The sequence below is a fragment of the Mizuhopecten yessoensis genome, unplaced genomic scaffold, assembly GCF_002113885.1.
Source record: "Mizuhopecten yessoensis strain PY_sf001 unplaced genomic scaffold, ASM211388v2 scaffold4839, whole genome shotgun sequence".
In the NCBI taxonomy this organism is placed as follows: Eukaryota; Metazoa; Mollusca; class Bivalvia; order Pectinida; family Pectinidae; genus Mizuhopecten; species Mizuhopecten yessoensis.
In genome coordinates, this window is record NW_018405747.1 from 951,143 (window position 1) to 973,585 (window position 22,443).

The window sequence follows — 22,443 nt, forward strand, 5'->3', positions numbered from 1 at the left end:
TACATAGCTTAACAGTGCATATGAGTAGTGCTTTTGTTATGATTAGTCAGTGATTTTTTTGATTTTTTTAAAATTATCTTTATTAACACCTGTTGCATACTAAATGTGTAGCCTCAAAATATTTTCATTATTGTTTTTTGCAGACTTCATTTTACAATCATTTTCTAGGTACATATTGTCATAGTTGACCAATACACGAGACTGAGTCAGTTATCATTCAACGCACCGATATCAACAGTCCCACTGTAGCCATAACAACTACTGAAGTATACATACGGTAAACCTTCGGTCAGTTCGAACAAAATTAAATAAATATTGATGAACCTGTTCGGATTATACAAAATTATGCTTCAGAAAATAAGCGTGAGTTCGAACTATCGGCAAAAATTTCGGCAAAGTGTAAATCAAGTCAGAAACATATACCCGACATATATATCCAATGTAAGGTCGATACGTAACAACGACGGCCTGGCATAGAACAATGGCACATTTATAAATGGGTAAAATGATAGTATATTATTTAATTCAATGTTAATTGATCATTAAACTTTCTTCATTTCGAGATAATTATGATCGTTATTGCGAAGCAGAGGCCATTGTGTAGGCCCCAAAACAGTACACGTTTCATTTGTGACACAAAAGTTAGACTACCTAGTCTGTATCAGAGACCTTAATACTGAGTCTCTGCGTGGTTAGGTTTTATTTGAATCAGAAACTATTGTATATATTATTTCGTAATGAATGGTCCGTTTAATAAATTAAAAACATAGTCTACATAACCTAAATATAGGTTATACGATATGTTAGTAAAATTAGGTCAGAACATCAACATGTCTGCTTTTAAATTATACCTAATACCTACCAAACTTATTTGACACCTTCAAAATTACCCATCGCTAATTGGGACACCTGTGGATTGTTTGGACTTGGACATGAATGCTAATCACGTCACTCACCATGGTTGGGCGGCGGATCCCTACCGCGACATCTCGCGTGTCCTGCCCTACCTGGTGTGAGGGCACACGTTTACAGGTAATACCTTGATTGGCAATAGTTAAGGGATGTCTGGTCGCAATTAAATAATAAAAATGCTTAGTTAACACTGTATTTGACAATACGCGGGCGATTTCTTAGTTTGCCATCCAGCGTGACGTCAGTTCGTACTGATCGCATGTTATTTATACGTTGTCGGGGCCTAAGTTGCAATTGGCTGTCTCGTGCACGATGTATTTTTCAAACAATGTAAAAAAATGAATCAATGCTAAAATCTGAGACATATATTTATGGTTTGTCTGTCACAACTGTACTGCAATGCTCACACATACAACCCATTACCCTAAACGTGTCTGTTGATCCTTAGGAGCCTGAAGTTCTGTCAATAATGAATAATAATAGTAATACAAAAAAATACAACTAGAGCATATTAGAGGTATTTTTTTTGTATTACTATTATTATTCATTATTGACAGAACTTCAGGCTCCTATGGTTGATCAAAGTATTGGCATTTTTCCGGGGCCGATCGCCGAGAGCTTTCAATGGAGTTTGCCGAAAAAAAATCCAACTTTACGTTCTTCATTTGACATGTTCGGACTTTCCGAAATAGGGTCAATCAGAGTTTGAACTATCACTAGCTAGAAAATTATTATTTTTATTGAAAAAATTACGTGTTCGAACTATCCGCCGATTCGAACTGATATGGTTTACCGTAGTGACATGTTACTTACTTGAACATCCATATTGTTCATCAGAGTTATCTCCACAGTGATCGATGCCATCACATTTGTAGGTGGAAGAGATACAGTAACCGTTGTTACAGTGCCACAGATTATTCAAGCTGCTGCATACTACAAGTAACAATCATCTGTACAATATAAACTAATTACCAATTCAAATATCCTAGAGAACATTGGCACATTTAAACAAGTCAAGTGTATCTGTATACATGTATATTATTTCTTTTACAAATTTCAATCCTTTCGAATATTATTTTAAAGCATATATAATGGTGAAAATATAAGGGATCTTTTGATTTATTTCACAAATAACCAAAAATAAATCAAAGTGAATGCACATGTTTCAGTGTAACTTACATTCTTCCATGTGCAGGGAAACAAAGGAGAGTTGCACCTTGTCCAGCCGTCCAAATTTTCCAGACAAGTGAATATAGAAGCCATCAGTGTCTTTGTACTGCCATTTTGAAATAGTCTGACTTACAGGGAAACGGTCCAGGAATGTACCCTTGGAGGACAAGCCACGATAAATCTCCATGTAATCGTCAGAATCAAAGCCTGCAGAAAAAAAATAAAGGATGATGGAAGTCAATAATGTGTAATACAGTGGATTCTGCAAAATGAACAAAAAATGTAACTTAAACTTTGTTTTTACAGAGCTAATCTTGATGTGCACTGACACTGTAATTACCACTGGAGATGTTGGTGATGATGATAAAGCTAAGTTTATTGAGGCTTTGCCTATGTGTCAGTCCAAAGCTCGGTAGAATATCTGTATTAAACAAACCACTCTGTGATGGTGAGCCTTACCAGATGTGCCAATGTTGAATTTGATGATGTTGAGCAGTGTCTGTGTGTATCCGGGCGCTGTGCGCACAACCCATACACAGTCATAGTACTTGTAGTTCAGAGCAATAGATGTGTCAAATTCGAGTTTGCCTCCACTACTGAAGCTATACTCTCCACAATCTGACACAAAAAAAAACAGTTTATCATGGATATTGTATGAGAATGAGATTTTTCAGCAGATTTCATAACATGTTTTAGATGTTTAAATTTCTTATTTTAATCATTAATAGGATTTCCATACTTTGCTATTTTCTTAAAGGAACTTTGCAAAATAGTGCTCTTAACAATTTAATTGTGTGTTCTTTTAATATAAAAAGCAATAAGGTGATGCTGTATACGTTATGATATGGTCGACTACTCACTGGTGGAGGGAACAGGCACATATTCTATGTTAGCTGAAATGTAAACATGCAGATATCTTTACAATTTTTGTCTCATTTTGAATTTAATAATTGTCTAAATATGTTTTGAATGAATTAAAAATTCAAACTAGACAAATGTACCAAATGTATACTGTTTCTGAAACCACTTTATTCCAACAATTTGATTTTTACTAAATTCACAACCAAATATTATCAAAATATTATCAACAAAGCAATTTCTTGTAACTTTGGTAATTTTATCTATTTATCTATTTGTTAGTTTTTATTCTTTTGGTTGTAACAAATTTTGTAAACTTACCGTTGATATATCTATATTTGACTCGGAATCCCATATTGGACCTAAGAACTCCATGCTGGTACTCATATCCAGTGTTAAACACAATTTTGACCTTATGAGAGCTTGCCATGATAACTGGTCTATCGTCCCTATATTTGTACAAGGCCTCTGAACTTCCCCACTCAACCTATATGACAGACAAAATGCGTGTTTATGTATTGTAGACACAAGGATATAGGATCATACAACCACGGTCAATTATTTATTGATTTTGATCCTTTCTCTTCAAACAATAGGCCCAATGGACCTGCATCGCTCACCTGGTATTAATCTCACACTTGTAACCTCAAAAGTGATCTAAAATAAAGCTACAGGCAAAATATCAGTATTTATGACTATAAGTCATTCAATAGAACCTGTTAAAAGATTTAAAAACATTTCACCCCTGTGACCTAGAAAGTCGAACAAGGTCATTACGTTGAACAAATTTTATAGCCCTTCATCTCAGGATGCAACTTGCAAAATATCACCACATATCCTTTTGTTTATTGAGATTAGGTCATTTAAATGTTTATACATATTTTACTAAATGTAACCTTGAAAGTGGGTCAAGGCATTCAAACAAAAAAGCTTGATAGCCCTTCATCCAAGCATGCTACTGGCTAATTATCAACATTCTGGGTCTTTTGGTTATGCAGCAGAAGTTGTTTAATTTTTTTTAAACATATTTGACCCCTGTGACCTTGAATACAGGTGAAGGTCATTCATTTGAACAAACTTGGTAGCCCTTCATCACAGCATCCTACTGGCCAAATATCAAAACCCTGGACATTTTGGTTATTCAGAAGTTGTTTTAAGTTTTTAACATATTTCACCCCTGTGACCTTGAATATAGTTGAAGGTCATTTATTTGAACAAACTTGGTAGCCCTTCATCCTAACATGCTACTGGCCAAATATTAAAACCCTGGACATTTTGGTTATTCAGAAGTTGTTTTAAGTTTTTAACATATTTCACCCCTGTGACCTTGAATATAGTTGAAGGTCATTTATTTGAACAAACATTTTTTTTTTCTCTTTCAAATTTTGACATTAGTATACAATACAATACAGCTACAATATGTATACATAACATGACATAAAATACCAATACAATTATCAGAAAGGAAAGGTAGGATTGTTGAAAATTTGTATTACATTTTGAATTTCTCTGTAAGCTAGCTGTCAATGTGAACGTAATCAATATTTACATTTACTCAATATAACAATTATATTTATAAATTGATAAGTTACTTATGGTAAATCAGTCGTAATTTCAAGTTTTGGGTGTTTCAAAAAAAGTTTTGCCATTTGGCCCATTCTCTTTGAAACTGGTTCAAGTAGCTTTCGACCTTACTTCTAGCAATGTATTTTTGAGTTGTATGTATATGTATCTTTTAGTGTATTTTTCAGGGCAATAATGCAGAGTTCATTCTTAAGGCATCTTGATTTATGGATATATTGTTTTATTGTAAAGATGATCATTATATTATCCACTTTTCTGTTTATTCAATTCTGACGATATGTACCAAAAAGAAAAAAAAACTTATTAAATTCAAATGGAATGAACATTAGGTTTGAACTCTTTCACAGTTCCATAGTGTATGCTCTATCGTTTCAATTTCTGTTTTACAAATGTTACAATAAGGACTGTCTACTAACCCAACTTTAAATAAATACAAATTTGTTGTTAAAATATGGTGATTAACCCTAAATTGGAACCATTGCAATTTTGTATTTTTTGTTACAGAAAAAAGGAGTTTAAAAATCATTTTCCAATCACCTTCATCAAATTCAAATTGCTCATCCCATTTTTATGTTCCACTTGCGATTATATCATTTTTACTAAGCACATTATAAAAATCTTTTGTACCTTTCTGTTTTTCAGCAAATATTTGTAACTTTCTTGGAATAAAAGGATAGTCTATTTAGTCTTACACCGACTGCAAAGCTCCTTTAATTTATAGCTGTAACAATTCCATGATATTGTAAGAAATTTGCTCTAACACACTATATATATCTTAATTCAAAAAACTGAAGAAGTTGTTGTTATCCCTTTTTAAGTCATTAACTAGTACTACTACAACTCCCTTCCTATACCAATCCTTATAAAAAACACTATTATTATCTATTTTGATTTTTTCGTTAAACCATATAAGCATGTCAGAGATCTGTTTTGAATCTGTATATTTTTCCTCCAGAATAGTAAGATTTTTCCATGCAAGAAAGACATCTTTCCAGAAAAGATTTTTACAGTTATTATGACAAAAGGAAATATAGTCTGATCCACAATTTACAAGAAGGTTTTTATCAATAGTTGAATTAAAAATAATTTGTTATGTTCCTGTTGTTGAGAGTAATCTTCTAATTCAAGTTAGTTTTAATGAGTCTATAAATGATTTAATATGTATCATTTTGAGACCACCATCAGAAAAGTTTTTAATAATTACATCTCTTTTAATTTTATCAATCTTTCTATTCCATAGGAAGTTATATATTTCTGTATTTATCTTTTTGACAAATGTATTATCAGGATTTGGTAAAGCGATAAATAAGTGATTAAATTGAGAAATTAGGATAGACTTTATTATATTTATTCTCCCTATTGGTGTAAGAATTCTCCTACTCCAAGTCTTCATCAAAGCTTCAAGTTTTACTAGTTTTTTATCAAAATTTATTTTTGGAATATGATATAGATCAACATGAAAATCAATGCCCAGAAGTGTAAACCTTGTATGCCCCCACTGTAAATTCCATTCATTAGCCATAACCTCATCACTATATTTTTTACTCCCTATCCAAACTACTTCGGTTTTTCCCAAATTCATTTTTAATCCTGATATTTTTTCAAAGTATTTCAATCCTTTTATAGATTCTCTAAATGAAGTTTCTGATCAGTCCAAAATTAAAGATGTGTTGTCTGCATATTGTGAAAGTAAAATAGGTTGTTCAGCTTCAAGTACTTTTAAGCTTTTGATATTCTTGTTATTTCTTATTTTGATTGCCAAAATTTCCGAACAAAGGATAAAAATATAAGGTGATATCGGATCACCTTGTCGGCAACCCCTTTTTATATCAACGAATTTTGACAGATTCCCTCCCTGATTAATTGCCAAATTAGAGTTTTTTTGAAAAGTTTTTACCCATTTTTTAATACTATGTCCAAAATTAAAGAAATCCAATACTTCATCAAAAATTTCCAGGATACAGAATCAAAAGCTTTTTCAAAATCTATCATGAGTTACATCCCTGGTATATTATTTTCCTCTGTAAATTGCATTATATCATAGATTAACCTGGTGTTTTCCCCAATGGATCACCCAGAAATAAAACCTGTTTGATCTGTATAATAAGTTTATCTAAGACTGTTTTTATTCTACCTGCTATTGTTCCAGAAGCTATTTTATATACTATATTTAAAAGAGAAATAGGTCTCCAGTTTTTAGGAATTGACGTGACTTATCTCCCTTTGGCAAACAAATAATTATGCCCTGTTTTTGAGTTACAGATAATTCACCATTTTCAAAACTATTGTTAATATATCTTATTACAAAAATACCTAACTGTTTCCAAAAGCACTTAAAAAATATTTTTTTCATTATTTTTCATATTATAAAGAGTTTTTGATGCCTCTAGAGATAGGACCTTCTAGTTTTCAGATTCTGTAACATTTAACTTTGGAATATCATTTTTTTTCAAATAGATTGTCTAAGTTAACCTCCTCTATAGTATCATCATTATTATACAAATTTTCATAAACAAAATTAATTTCGTTCAGAATGTCTACTTGATCAGAAATTAAAGTGCCATATTCTTTTACTATTCTTGATATTTTCCCGAATTATTTTTCCAGTCAATGTGTAGGCATAATACTTAAACACATCTCTGCCAAAAGTAAGCACTGTAGCTAGTAAATAACAGCATAAGATTATCCTTTTTTGTCAGAGCACTAACATGTGTGTGTGTGTCTTACATGGCAGCCATTTTTTTCTATTTGAACAAACCTGGTAGCCCTTCATCCTAACATGCTACTGACCAAATATCAATACCCTGAGCATTTTGGTAATACAGAAGAAGTTGTTTAAATTTTTGAACATATTTGACCCCTGTGACCTTGAATATTGGTGAAGGTCATTTATTTGAACAAACTCGGTAGCCCTTCATCCTAACATGCTACTGGCCAAATATCAATATTCTTGGCGTTTTGGTTATTCAGAAGAAGTTGTATAACTCATTCACCCCTGAAGACGCATTTGAACTCTGCCAATTCAAAGGTTGGAATAGTTCATTATGAAACTTCAGGGGTGAATGAGTTAAAGGTTTTTTTAAGCAATTGACCCCTGTGACCTTGAGTATGAGTGAAGGTCATTTATTTGAACAAACTTGGTAGCACTTCATCCCAGCATGCTACAGACCAAATGTCACCATACTGGTTCTTTTGGTTATTCAGAAGAATTCGTTTAAAGGTTTTAAACATATTTGACCCCTGTGACCTTGAATATAAGTCAAGGTCATTCATTTGAACAAACTTGGTAGCCTTTCATCCTAGCATGTCACTGGCAAAATATCATTATCCTAGGCCTCTTAGGTATTCAGACAATTGACCTTGAAAATGGATGAAGGTCATTCATTTGAACACTCTTGGTAGCCCTTCATTCCAGCATGCTACTGGCCAAATATCATCACCATGGGCATTTTGGTTATTCAGAAGAAGATGTTTAAAGTAAAAAGTTGAGGACAGACGGCCGGCCGATGGACGGACGACGGACGGACGGACGCTGCACCATGGCATAACCTCACTTGGCCCTCTGGGCCGGGTGAGTTAAAAACCCAAACTGGTGGAGGCTACGTCAGTCTGTGAGATACTGGTAAGTGTTACAGAATTACATTATGTACGTACAAACACCTCACTGGTGGAAGATATATCCCAGTCTGTAAAGATGATGTAGACGTGGTCCTCCTTATTCGTACTCTCAATCTGGTAGGTGTAGTACTCTGAGTTCAATGAGTAAAGGTCTGGGAAGAAAGGTGAAGTTATTTCCCCTGAGGTAGAAATGTCACTCGACCCTCCATAACGTTCTTCTTTAGCTGGAGAAAATAACATGCAAATTACAATTAAAGAGCTGTTCTTATCCTCAAATCTGTGTTTTCCAAGTATTAACTGAAAATTTTCACAGTATCATGTCAGAGCAAATTTACATAATAAGTAATAATTTCAGATCAGATGCAAAACAGACTTACAGTTTTGTATGGTTTGCAATTCTGCCAATCTAGAATACACATACGTATTGTGTTAAGATGTTTCAAAGTGATGGTGGAAGGAAAACAGATTCTGGAAAAATTAGTTCCTGAGAACATATCAATGCCTCACATGAGAGCTTTTAGAACCCACCTTCTATAGTAAAACGAAGCTGTATAGACCTGTTGAGGGGTACATTGGCGTGACAAAAGCCTATAAATACAACACTTGACTCTGACACAAAGGGCAGGTTCCAGCTGGTGGCAGAACTGTCCTTGTAGAAACTCATTGTCTGGTTCTTGTAAAACTGGTCAAAAATATAGAAGTACTGACATCTGCAATGGAAACATAGAAGATATTAAAATATCAAATAAGAGATACTTCTATCTTATTTGGAATTTTTCCTGTAATTGATTTCCATTCTTCAGCTGTCAATACAGTTAAAAACTCAATAAGACAAATTTGTTAGAGGATAATGAAAAAATGAACTTTAACAGTATATTCTAGATTTCTAAATTATCAAGAGAATGAAATGACCTTTAAGATTAATAGTATATAACAAATATCTTATAATTAGTTGTTATGACAGAGCAAGACATCTGTAACGTCTCAATCATTCTAGATATTTAAGGTTTTAGGATATTGAAAGACCTTTGTGATAAAAAACCTATCCCAGATATATCCTTTTTAGGACATTAAGTGCAGATACCATACATAGATATGTGCACAAATCTATGAAGATGTTGAACTCAAGGCAATGACTGAAAAGACTTAATATTTGTTTAACATTATGATATCTATCTCCAACTGTGCTCCACTTGAATCAGCAGGAATGACTGTACGTACCCTACAGGACAAGACTTGCCGGTGGTATCATAGTTGCTGTTACAGCCCAGTAGACTGAAGTCTTGACCGTACGGCTCTACAACCACTTTGCAGTGTGCACATGTTTCCACTCTCATCACACAAGGGTTCCAGAGAGGAGTAGTGTTTGCCCCGACCTCCAGCACACCCCCCTGTCCCACCTCCTTGATGCTCTTGTATGATGAACCGATGCAGATATCTAACAATCACATATAAAGGTAAGACAGGTTAAGCTCTGATGAAGGAGCTTAGGATCCCTTTTTTAATTAAGAAACACATGTTATATAAACTTTATTTATTTTACAACAATTATAAAACAAGTTATTTAAGGATTAACTTGAAATTATTTTTTATGTTACGGAGCTATAACACAAAAAAACGGAGTGTACTCTAAATAAACCCCGAAGCGGTTTATGAGAGTACACTCCGGTTTTTTGTGTTATAGCTCCATAACATGAAAAATATATTCAAGTTAATCCTTATAAGTTATAATTCAATCTACTATACACAACCCCTGTGGAAATCAACTTTTATTGATAAGTTCTTTTCTCTTAGCAATTATTACGCCGCTGTATCAGCCAATCAAAAGCGATGTTACAAACGGCGATGTCATTTTTTTATGTTATGGGCTGATAACATAATTTTTTAGGCCAATGAAAAGGTTTGTTACAAGCAAGATTAAATCATTTCAACTTATATTAATCACTCGTTGGCCTGCAGGATGTTAGCACGCGGGGGTCTTAATGTGGGAGGAAACTCGAGTACCTGGAGAAAACTCATGTAGTCAGGTAGGTGGCCCCATACCTTTTCACGTCCAATCGGGGAAAGGCAAGTGCGCTATCCACTGCACCACCTGACCACCCAATTAATATGTTGTATTATACTAACCATAAAGTGCCAGTGGAACCGTTCTACTTATTCCAAATACTAAAATTACCCCATGTGATCAATGTGATAAAATTCCATTCCCAGATGACATCTGTTTGAAAACTCCGGTGTTTCAACATTATAACTATTATTTGACCTATGACTAATCATCTTTTTCCATTTGACCTATATGGTGTATGACCTACCTTTAAGTTCCATGCTTCCCTTAGAGTTGACCATTGCCAGGAATGAGAAACCCAGTACTGAAAGAAATCAATGACACAGACATAAATACAACTGTACTGATATAGTAATCAATGACATAGACATAAATACAACTGTACTGATAGTAATCAATGACATAGACATAAATACAACTCTACTGATATAGTAATCAATGACATTGACATAAATACAACTGTACTGATAGTAATCAATGACATAGACATAAACACAACTGTACTGATAGTAATCACTGAAATAGACATAAATACAACTGTACTGATATAGTAATCAATGACGTTGACATAAATACAACTGTGCTGATAGTAATCAAGGACATAGACATAAATACAACTTTACTGATAGTAATCAATGATACAACTGTACTAATAGTAATCAATGACACAGACATAAATACTACTGTACTGATATAGTAATCAATGACATAGACCTAAATACAACTGTACTGATAGTAATTAATGACATAGACATAAATACAACTGTACTGATAGTAATCAATGATACAACTGTACTAATAGTAATCAATGACACAGACATAAACACAACTGTACTGATAGTAATCAATGACACAGACATAAATACAACTGTACTGATAGTAATCAATGACACAGACATAAATACAACTGTACTGATAGTAATCAATGACACAGACATAAATACAACTGTACTGATAGTAATCAATGACACAGACATAAATACAACTGTACTGATAGTAATCAATGACACAGACATAAATACAACTGTACTGATAGTAATCAATGACACAGACATAAATACAACTGTACTGATAGTAATCAATGACACAGACATAAATACAACTGTACTGATAGTAATCAATGACACAGACATAAATACAACTGTACTGATAGTAATCAATGACATAGACATAAATACAACTGTACTGATTGTAATCACTGAAATAGACATAAATACAACTGTACTGATAGTAATTAATGACATAGACATAAATACAACTGTACTGATAGTAATCACTGAAATAGACATAAATACAACTGTACTGATAGTAATCAATGACATAGACATAAATACAACTTTACTGATAGTAATCAATGATATAGACATAAATACAACTCTACTGATATAGTAATCAATGACATAGACATAAATACAACTGTACTGATAGTAATCACTGAAATAGACATAAATACAACTGTACTGATAGTAATCAATGACATAGACATAAATACAACTGTACTGATAGTAATCAATGACATAGACATAAATACAACTGTACTGATAGTAATCAATGACACAGACATAAATACAAATGTACTGATAGTAATCAATGACACAGACATAAATACAACTGTACTGATAGTAATAAATGACACAGACATAAATACAACTGTACTGATAGTAATCAATGACATAGACATAAATACACCTGTACTGATAGTAATCAACGACATTGACGTAAATACAACTGTACTGATAGTAATCAATGACACAGACATAAATACAACTGTATTGATAGTAATCAATGACATAGACATAAATACAACTCTACTGATATAGTAATCAATAACATAGACATAAATACAACTGTACTGATAGTAATCAATGACATAAACATAAATACAACTGTACTGATAGTAATATTAATCAACGACATTATAATATATACGTAATCCTCAAACAGAATTTGAGGAAAATTACAAGACTGGTGAGAACATGAATCCTCAAAGAAATCACCTTTTATGGTGAATCCCACTGAACCATTGATAGGGATAGGAACATTTGAAACATTCGTTAATGTATAAAACAAACTTCACAAATTAAAAGATCCTTACACAAATTTGCACATTGGTGTTTTTCTATAAATGTAACTAATGTTCAAATAAGTTGATTTTCATAGAATTGTGACAAAAATGGGACAACACTTCAAAGTAATAATCATTTTGAATGCACAGTCAACAGTCAAGGAAACATAAAAGTCTGTTACTGTGTAACACCATTAGGCAGTTATGCCTGCTTGTAGTGCTGTAGCATAAGGAAAATTTCACCAAAACTATTTCATTATTTTTTGGGGAAAGTATGTTACTTCATATGACTTTGAAACGCAATATCCTTTAAATCACATTTACAATCTTTTATGCAAAATACAGCACACAAAAAATACTTATTCATAAATCACCATATCTGTGACTGAGTGTGACAGCTCCATCAAGGTCTGAATGGTTCGACTTCCCCTAGATACACTGTACTTGGTAGGCAGATATATACAGGACATATCTAACACAGACAGAAAAACTTACCTATGGAGACTACTCGGAGGTAAGGCGCCATGTTCTTTTGTCTGTACTTGACGGGCCTTTCCCTTTAACAGTGTCTATGTCTGCAATCAAACAGGTTCAATTTATTGGTAAATAACACTTTTTGGGGGCTATAAAGAACACGAGGACCAGCTATAAAGCAGTTAACAGCTTACTTAAATTTCAACATACACTAACATTAACCGCTTTCCTCCCGGATAAAGAATTAGAAAAAAAAACCAGTGCAATATATGCTTCAGCTTTTTAGTTATGTAAATCAGTCTGTGTAAATATTTGATTAGTAACAGGCACATAAAGCAATCTTTATCTAAATGTTTACATGTGCACATGTACCTAGCTTTCAATCATCCTATGTCGTACAGGCCTATGGTTACTGATATTCTGTCGTACAGGCCTATGGTGACTGATATCCTGTCGTACAGGCCTATGGTTACTGATATCCTGTCATACAGGCCTATGGTTACTGATATTTTACTTGGTACAGGCCTATGGTTACTGATATCCTGTCGTACAGGCCTATGGTTACTGATATCCTGTCATACAGGCCTATGGTTACTGATATCTTACGTGGTACAGGCCTATGGTTACTGATATCCTATCATACAGGCCTATGGTAACTGATATCTTACTTGGTACAGGCCTATGGTTACTGATATCTTACGTGGTACAGGCCTATGGTTACTGATATCCTGTCATACAGGCCTATGGTAACTGATATCTTACGTGGTACAGGCCTATGGTTACTGATATCTTACGTGGTACAGGCCTATGGTTACTGATATCCTGTCATACAGGCCTATGGTTACTGATATCTTACATGGCACAGGCCTATGGTTACTGATATCTTATGTGGTACAGGCCTATGGTTACTGATATCCTGTCGTACAGGCCTATGGTTACTGATATCCTATGTCTTACAGGCCTATGGTTACTGATATCCTGTCATACAGGCCTATGGTTACTGATATCCTGTCATACAGGCCTATGGTAACTGATATCTTACGTGGTACAGGCCTATGGTTACTGATATCCTGCTGTACAGGCCTATGGTTACTGATATCCTGCTGTACAGGCCTATGGTTACTGATATCCTATGTCGTACAGGCCTATGGTTACTGATATCCTGCTGTACAGGCCTATGGTTACTGATATCCTGTCGTACAGGCCTATGATTACTGATATCCTGTCATACAGGCCTATGGTTACTGATATCCTGTCATACAGGCCTATGGTTACTGATATCCTGTCGCACAGGCCTATGGTTACTGATATCCTGTCATACAGACCTATGGTTACTGATATCCTATGTCGTACAGGCCTATGGTTACTGATATCCTATGTCTTACAGGCCTATGGTTACTGATATCCTATGTTGTACAGGCCTATGGTTACTGATATCCTGTCGTACAGGCCTATGGTTACTGATATCCTGTCGTACAGGCCTATGGTTACTAATATCCTGTCATACAGGCCTATGGTTACTGATATCTTATGTGGTACAGGCCTATGGTTACTGATATCCTGTCGTACAGGCCTATGGTTACTGATATCCTATGTCTACAGGCCTATGGTTACTGATATCCTGTCATACAGGCCTATGGTTACTGATATCCTGTCATACAGACCTATGGTTACTGATATCCTATGTCGTACAGGCCTATGGTTACTGATATCCTATGTCTTACAGGCCTATGGTTACTGATATCCTATGTTGTACAGGCCTATGGTTACTGATATCCTGTCGTACAGGCCTATGGTTACTGATATCCTGTCGTACAGGCCTATGGTTACTAATATCCTGTCATACAGGCCTATGGTTACTGATATCTTATGTGGTACAGGCCTATGGTTACTGATATCCTGTCGTACAGGCCTATGGTTACTGATATCCTATGTCTACAGGCCTATGGTTACTGATATCCTGTCATACAGGCCTATGGTTACTGATATCCTGTCATACAGACCTATGGTTACTGATATCCTATGTCGTACAGGCCTATGGTTACTGATATCCTATGTCTTACAGGCCTATGGTTACTGATATCCTATGTTGTACAGGCCTATGGTTACTGATATCCTGTCGTACAGGCCTATGGTTACTGATATCCTGTCGTACAGGCCTATGGTTACTAATATCCTGTCATACAGGCCTATGGTTACTGATATCTTATGTGGTACAGGCCTATGGTTACTGATATCCTGTCGTACAGGCCTATGGTTACTGATATCCTATGTCTACAGGCCTATGGTTACTGATATCCTGTCATACAGGCCTATGGTTACTGATATCCTGTCATACAGACCTATGGTTACTGATATCCTATGTCGTACAGGCCTATGGTTACTGATATCCTATGTCTTACAGGCCTATGGTTACTGATATCCTATGTTGTACAGGCCTATGGTTACTGATATCCTGTCGTACAGGCCTATGGTTACTGATATCCTGTCGTACAGGCCTATGGTTACTAATATCCTGTCATACAGGCCTATGGTTACTGATATCTTATGTGGTACAGGCCTATGGTTACTGATATCCTGTCGTACAGGCCTATGGTTACTGATATCCTATCTCTACAGGCCTATGGTTACTGATATCCTGTCATACAGGCCTATGGTTACTGATATCCTGTCATACAGGCCTATGGTTACTGATATCCTATCGTACAGACCTATGGTTACTGATATCCTATGTCTTACAGGCCTATGGTTACTGATTTCCTATGTCTACAGGCCTATGGTTACTGATATAGGCCTATGGTAACTGATATCTTACGTGGTACAGGCCTATGGTTACTAATATCCTGTCATACAGGCCTATGGGTACTGATATCTTATGTGGTACAGGTCTATGTTTACTGATATCCTATGTTTTACAGGCCTATGGTTACAGATATTGTATGCAGTTACTGATATCCTGTCGTACAGCCCTATGGTTACTGATATCCTATCATACAGGCCTATGGTTACTGATATCTTATGTGGTACAGGCCTATGTTTACTGATATCCTATGTTGTACAGGCCTATGGTTACAGATATTGTATGCAGTCCAGTTACCTATTTTGTTAAAATCCAAATTTCACACATATCAACTTGATTTATGTAAGGTGTAAATTAGTTTTTTTATCAGGCTTTGTTGGACACATTATACCAGTACACATAGCTGCATGTATACAACAGAATGAAAATATTTTCAAATCTTACAATTCCCACATAGTTGATTTCATTGTTGATAACATGCATGTAACCTAGCTTGAATGACCTTTCAAATTCAAAAGTCATAAATTAAGTTCAGAACTGCAGGAGGTTCAAAAATGAATGGTAAGCGTTTCTGAAAACGAAAATACATGTAGCAAGCCCCATCACCATGCCAAAGTGGCACTGCTGAGTGTAAATTGTTCCGAATGACATCAGTTTGACCAAACACTACCTCGAAGGCACGGTAGTCTAGTGGTAGGACGCCGGGCTCGTGACTGAAGGGTTGCGAGTTCGAGTCACGGCACCGCACTGTGTTGTATCTTTGAGCAAGTTACTTTACTCCGCTTGTTCCAGTCTACTTAGCTGTAAATGAGTACGTGGTTGGGCAGAGCTAGAATTGTTGAATGCTAGCTGTTAGCGTAAAAATGGAAGCTCCGGCTGTTACTCCTTGGTTGGTTGCAAAGGCCCTATAACCGTGGATAATAATTTGTGAACCGCTTTGAGACGACCTACAAACTAGGTTGTGATGAAGCGGTATATAAGAACCTTGAATTATTATTATTATTTTTAAGGTAACAGGTTAGGACGAGGTAACACAACATCTATGGTGATAGGAAAGGACAACTAAACACTATACCAAGAGTGATGGATTAGGACAATCAAACACTATACACCTAGGGTTACAGGTTATAGGACAATCAAACACTATACACCTAGGGTTACAGGTAATAGGACAATCAAACACTATACACCTAGGACAACATGTTATAGGACAATCAAACACTATACACCTAGGATTACAGGTTATAGGACAATCAAACACTATACACCTAGGACAACAGGGTATAGGACAATCAAACACTATACACCTAGGGTGACAGGTTATAGGACAATCAAACACTATACACCTAGGGATACAGGTTAAGACAACCAAACATTACATCTAGGTTGACAAGTTATAGGACAACCAAATACTACACCTAGGTTGATGTATTAGGACAATCAAACACTATACACCTAGGGTTACAGGTTAAGACAACCAAACATTACATCTAGGGTGACAAGTTATAGGACAACCAAATACTACACACCTAGGGCAACAGGTTAAGACAACCAAACATTACATCTAGGGTGACAAGTTATAGGACAACCAAATACTACACCTAGGTTGATGTATTAGGACAATCAAACACTATACACCTAGGGTTACAGGTTAAGACAACCAAACAATACATCTAGGTTGACAAGTTATAGGACAACCAAATACTATACACCTAGGGTTACAGGTTATAGGACAATCAAACACTACACACCTAGGACAACCAAACACAACATCTAGGGTGACAAGTTATAGGACAACCAAACACTACACCTAGGTTGATGTTCTAGGACAAACAAACACTATACCTAGGACAACAGGTTAGGACAATCAAACCCTACACCTATATTGAGAGGATAGCAAGACACTTACACATAAGAGTTAGCCAGGCACTTGTCCATAATCATTACTGGGACTTAGGGTTAAGGCAGTTGGTTTGATTCCCAGACAGATAACCTGATTATTTCCCTTGTTATGACAGCATTCTAACATGTTAAACATCCTGTAAATTATCTGATCTTCCTGTTATGACCCAGGTAATCCAGACAGACCCAATGTCAACAAAGACTACAGGAAGTATTAGCCTGTTAGCATTGATCTTCTCAAAAGCTGGGTCAAATTAGGCTGGAGCTCTAGCACATGTATCACTATAGATCATATCAAACATTTGGTCCCTTGAACTTTGGGTCAACAGTTGTTGTAAGTCGACATTTTCAATACTTTCAAAATCACATACAGATATTACCTACACAACGAATCGTTAAAAAGATATTTTTCAATAAATATGGCACATCATTATCAATTTTTACTGTTATGGTGATAATTGGTTTTCATCATATTGCTGTAGGCAATGAAATCTTACCCTACCCTTGTTCCCTTTTGAGGGTGTCTTCATGTACAAATCATACATGAGAATTTTAACGATAAAAAAAATCTCACCTAAAATGTATGCCTGTATTGATATTGCATGGCATTGTAATACACTAGCATGAAAGTGCATGCAAGTATCTAACAAGGTTTATTTGCTGCATTAACTTCAAAGCAGTCTCCTTGAAATACATGTAACACTAGCAATTAGCTATATAGAGCATATCACGATAGGCATATGCTGGTAGCCTGAAGGAAACTATTGTATTACACAGGTTTCAATTCAGGTTGTGATTATAATTTATACAAAAAATCTAATCCCTCACAAAGTGAAAAGATTTTTAATGTGGGAGTCCCGAGACAGCTGGTGGTGGTTGAAGCACACGTGTTGAGGTAGGGACGAGGGAGGAAACATACTGTTCTCTGTCTAAATTCATCTCTCGGGTATTAGTGAGAGGTATAAAACTTTCAGTTTCATCTGTGACAGGTAGAGTTTGTAATTTCAATCAATAGTGTAACATTCCCCGATCACAGTAACAGGTAATTGAATTATGTACAGTTTCATTTCTAAACAGGTACTTCACCCACAAAAACTACTTTTCCTTCATCTCATTTCAGAGACTCAAACTCATACCTACAGAACATTTTGTCTGTCAACCTTCTTGATCATCATACTTTCCAACCTTTCGATTTTTTCATGGGACAGAAAGGATGAAGAAAACTTGGTCGATGTCTAAAAAGTGCATTTAAAATTACCCCTATCTAACAAAACAATAGTGAACAAGAGTACTGCAGGGCAGATCAATATACGAATATCCCACACAAAATCAACAGCTAATTATAACATAAAATCCTGCTGATGCATTATTGTACGGGTATCTAACTGTATGAAAACATGGAAATATGAAGAGAAGAAACTAATTATGTTGTGTAGAACTCAGTAAAGTTGAGAACTATGCCTGCATGTTATATATCCTGACGAAACCGAAGTGTGGATGGATGAATGCTCCCTTTACGATATATTATGGTCATCACTACACTGACCAATCAAATTGTTCATGCAGCAGGCGGGAATGCATGGGGCTCAGCATCCCTCCCTGGTCAAAGGGATCGCTTTATAGCGGCGAGGCGTAGCATGCAGGTGTGTTTGGCAAGCTAGCTATATTCTGTCATAAAGTGAAGAATAATCTTGGCCCACCCAGCCATCTCCCCCTTTTATTTTGTGTGATGTGTAGCAAGAGTAGTATATGTGTAGATCCAGTTATTACACATGGCGGTGATGTGGGGGGATTCAGAAGAATGCTATTAATTGATTACGTAACATCACATAATTATGATGTAATTGCTGTTTCTATAAATGATTAGGTAATATTAATAAACTGGATGTACTGTCCCAAACCTGGTCGTTGTGTTGATATTTCAGACCTGTGATTAATATATATACGTCCCATCAAAATATTTGACGGGCATATAAAAACGTCATAATTGAGTAATTTTAGCAAAAAGCAAAAATATAATTTAATGAACCAGGATTATGCAAGTAAAAAGATATAATAATTTTATGAAATTTCCAAGCAAAATCTGGTGTATAGGTTTAGTATAATTTTAAGTCTATAACAAAATGATTTTCAGGCACCCATGGGGTAATGGTAGTAGTATATCATAATATATACATTAGTTTATAGTTATATAGTATCAGCAAACAGGTCCTCAGAAATGGTTATAAACTGATGTTTTAATGTACATTGAATTCTGTTGATTTCAAAAGTAAAATATAGGGTGAAAAATCAGGATTATACCGCCAAAACCAGCCGACTCATCGTACATGCTCACTGATAGAACATCCTGTTGTGATAAGTCGTTTGTATTAAAATAGACACCATAGCATGTATGTGCTCAGGACTCCCTGTCCTTGCCTGACTTATTTTATCTTTACACTCTACAATACTTTTTCCAGACAAATGTTATTGTACACAAGAACATTTGCCAATAATTACCTGATAAATGACTGATAGAGATATAGGTATATATAATGTTGTGTGTCCCTGTCCCACAACTGGCACAAGATGGTTTCCATCATATACATTGACAGTAATGGCTTGACTTATAAGGCCTTTATCAAATACACACACTCTTGATCAACCTTAGTATTGTGTCTTCTAACTTAATGAAACCTCCCACTTGTGTTCATCTGTTTCACTTACTAATTAATCAACTGCAGCTAATTACAATCAGGCCATGACATAAAGGTATAGCCATGCGTCATATCCTTAAACTTTTGTACATACGTTGTAATATATTCCCTCCTGGTACGGTCCAGACATAAATGTTAGTGCTATCGACACTGCACCTTAATTTACCAGCTGTTAAACTGAAGTTACACAACATTAAGACCAGTCAAAGTAAAGTGTTTAATCTACCAAGTACAAACCCCAGCACAAGAAAGCCATGTACACAATCAATAGGAGCTGAGTAACAAATGATTTACGACACCATCAGTGTTAGGCTGGATCCGTTCCACCTGTAGCTATATCTACCTGAAGACAGTACCTGAGTCTCAGTGTTAGATCCCTCCACTGGTGTAAAACAGTAACACACTTGAATACAATGACATGTCAAGGTTAATTACTCCAAGTTAACAAGAGCTGTCCAGCCTCTGTTGTTAGCACAGCTACATCCTTGTGTTTGTACACGGGTGTAAACTGCCCGATGCGTCACCATTATTTAAGTATACCTGTACACAGGTGTAACCGTACACTTAGCGTGACTAGCCCTATTCTCCCTAGCTAGCTATAAATACCAGGTGAAAGTAAACACTTGCCGTGACCTAGCATCCTGTATCCTCAATACAATAGTTACTTGCACTAGTGATCTGCTCTGATCACAGGGACAGAACCATCACACCTCTCATTATAAAGGACATGGACAGATGTGTCAGATCTACAATAATGGGGAAATGTGTCGTCTGTAGTGTATGCGCTGAAAATAACTAATTCATATAACTGTACTGCTATTGCTAAGTGTGTTAGAGTATATATATAGAGTGTTATAGGTTGTACATGTATACATACAAAATTAATAACAAGGTGATCAAGCTAGATGTACAGGTGACAGGCAACATCCTTGTTAGGCTGTCTAGACCCCTTGGTTTACATGCATGCAACGTTGAACTTTTCTCTATCAGTCTATGTTTTTAAAAAGATCTCAATCGCTAGTACTTATTTCAAGCAAATTAAAATTCCCTGACTTTCTATTATTATATTTTTATCAAATTTCACTTTAGCACTGAAATTTAAAACATTACCTGGTATTACCATATACATGTATATAGTTTGGCAGTTTTGATTGTACATATGATTATGGTTGCCTTCTGGCTTTCCTGCACTACAGGGAATTTCCCTTTAGCTCGACCCATCATTTCACAATAACTTCCTGATTGACTTACTTGAAAAATACTGTCTACATTGGCTATGTATACAGAATGTTTTGCAATTTCTCTAGTTTTTCCAAATTGCTAGGTACCGAAGGTACTATAAACTAGTTTGAGAATGCTAAGCTAACATTTGGTATTTCCCATCACCAATAGCACATTACATTTCTTTTGAGAACATTTTTAAAGGGCTGAACTCCATAAATAGGGGAGGAAACTCATTTTCATTTCATTTCAAATCGATTTTATTGCAAGAATGCAACTGGATTAGGCCAAGGTATCGCATATTAAAGCCCTTTCCAGGTAAAACCAATATATATATATATACTTTATTCACATCCCCCTGATGTAAATTTCTGTGCACCAAGTACCGTTACCCTGGAAACATCAGTGCTTTACTTTAATATTGCAAAAAATAATGGGGCATCACTCTTTAAACAGGAGAGTTTACACATATCTAACTCCATAGTTATGTTATTCTGAAGTACTTAATCTATATGATTTCGAGGTAAGGTATTATGCATACCAAGTATCATTCAAATTAGTGCATTACTTTGAGAGAAGTAGTGCGAACAATGTTTTAAAACTAAGGGACTCACATAAGGTAGCAGTATACAGTAGAAATGGCCCGACTCTGATAAACAAGGCACATGTCGAGGAAATGTAAACACAGCGGATTTACCCTACACAACACATGTATACATGTATATTTATTTGTAAACTGCATTACATTTACAATACATATAAAGTACTGAGAAGTGTATAAACCTTTTCTATGATTGTCACTTGTGTGAAAACCATGGTTACCACATCAAAAATTACCAAAAATTGCTATTTTCAACCCAAAATTTGACCCCCGTAACTAGTATTTTTTTTCCTAAGCTCTGTCTGAAATTAAAGATTACCTACCTGGTTGCAGAATTATCTGGGTCCCAGTAATGTTGTAAAACCTGATTTTTTGCAATTTTGCGTCGTGTGCTGTTGTCAAAATTTTACCTCCTGTACAGCTAGCTTTTCATGTGTACGCACCCTTTCGGATTATGGCCAAAATTTTATTCTCGAC

At 35.4% G+C, this 22,443-nt stretch overlaps 1 protein-coding gene across 5 annotated transcripts in view; it reads right to left on the bottom strand.

Annotated features, from left to right (window-relative positions):
• LOC110449918 overlaps nucleotides 1-22,443 on the bottom strand; it is a 29,675-nt gene that overhangs the window by 2,958 nt on the left and 4,274 nt on the right. The window contains exons 1-11 of one of the 5 annotated variants that reach the window (XM_021497086.1): nucleotides 20,501-20,746; nucleotides 12,768-12,847; nucleotides 10,455-10,511; nucleotides 9,364-9,580; nucleotides 8,671-8,852; nucleotides 8,179-8,366; nucleotides 3,262-3,427; nucleotides 2,943-2,975; nucleotides 2,542-2,700; nucleotides 2,092-2,289; nucleotides 1,726-1,845 (exon numbers count right to left, since the gene is read on the bottom strand). In XM_021497086.1, coding sequence (XP_021352761.1) covers nucleotides 1,726-1,845; nucleotides 2,092-2,289; nucleotides 2,542-2,700; nucleotides 2,943-2,975; nucleotides 3,262-3,427; nucleotides 8,179-8,366; nucleotides 8,671-8,852; nucleotides 9,364-9,580; nucleotides 10,455-10,511; nucleotides 12,768-12,798 — 1,351 coding nt within the window. In that variant the 5' untranslated portion in view covers nucleotides 12,799-12,847; nucleotides 20,501-20,746. Of the gene's footprint in view, nucleotides 1-1,725; nucleotides 1,846-2,091; nucleotides 2,290-2,541; nucleotides 2,701-2,942; nucleotides 2,976-3,261; nucleotides 3,428-8,178; nucleotides 8,367-8,670; nucleotides 8,853-9,363; nucleotides 9,581-10,454; nucleotides 10,512-12,767; nucleotides 12,848-20,080; nucleotides 20,202-20,238; nucleotides 20,455-20,487; nucleotides 20,747-22,443 lie in introns of those variants that run through there. The other 4 variants (XM_021497087.1, XM_021497089.1, XM_021497088.1 and 1 more) reach the window with 4 other exon arrangements.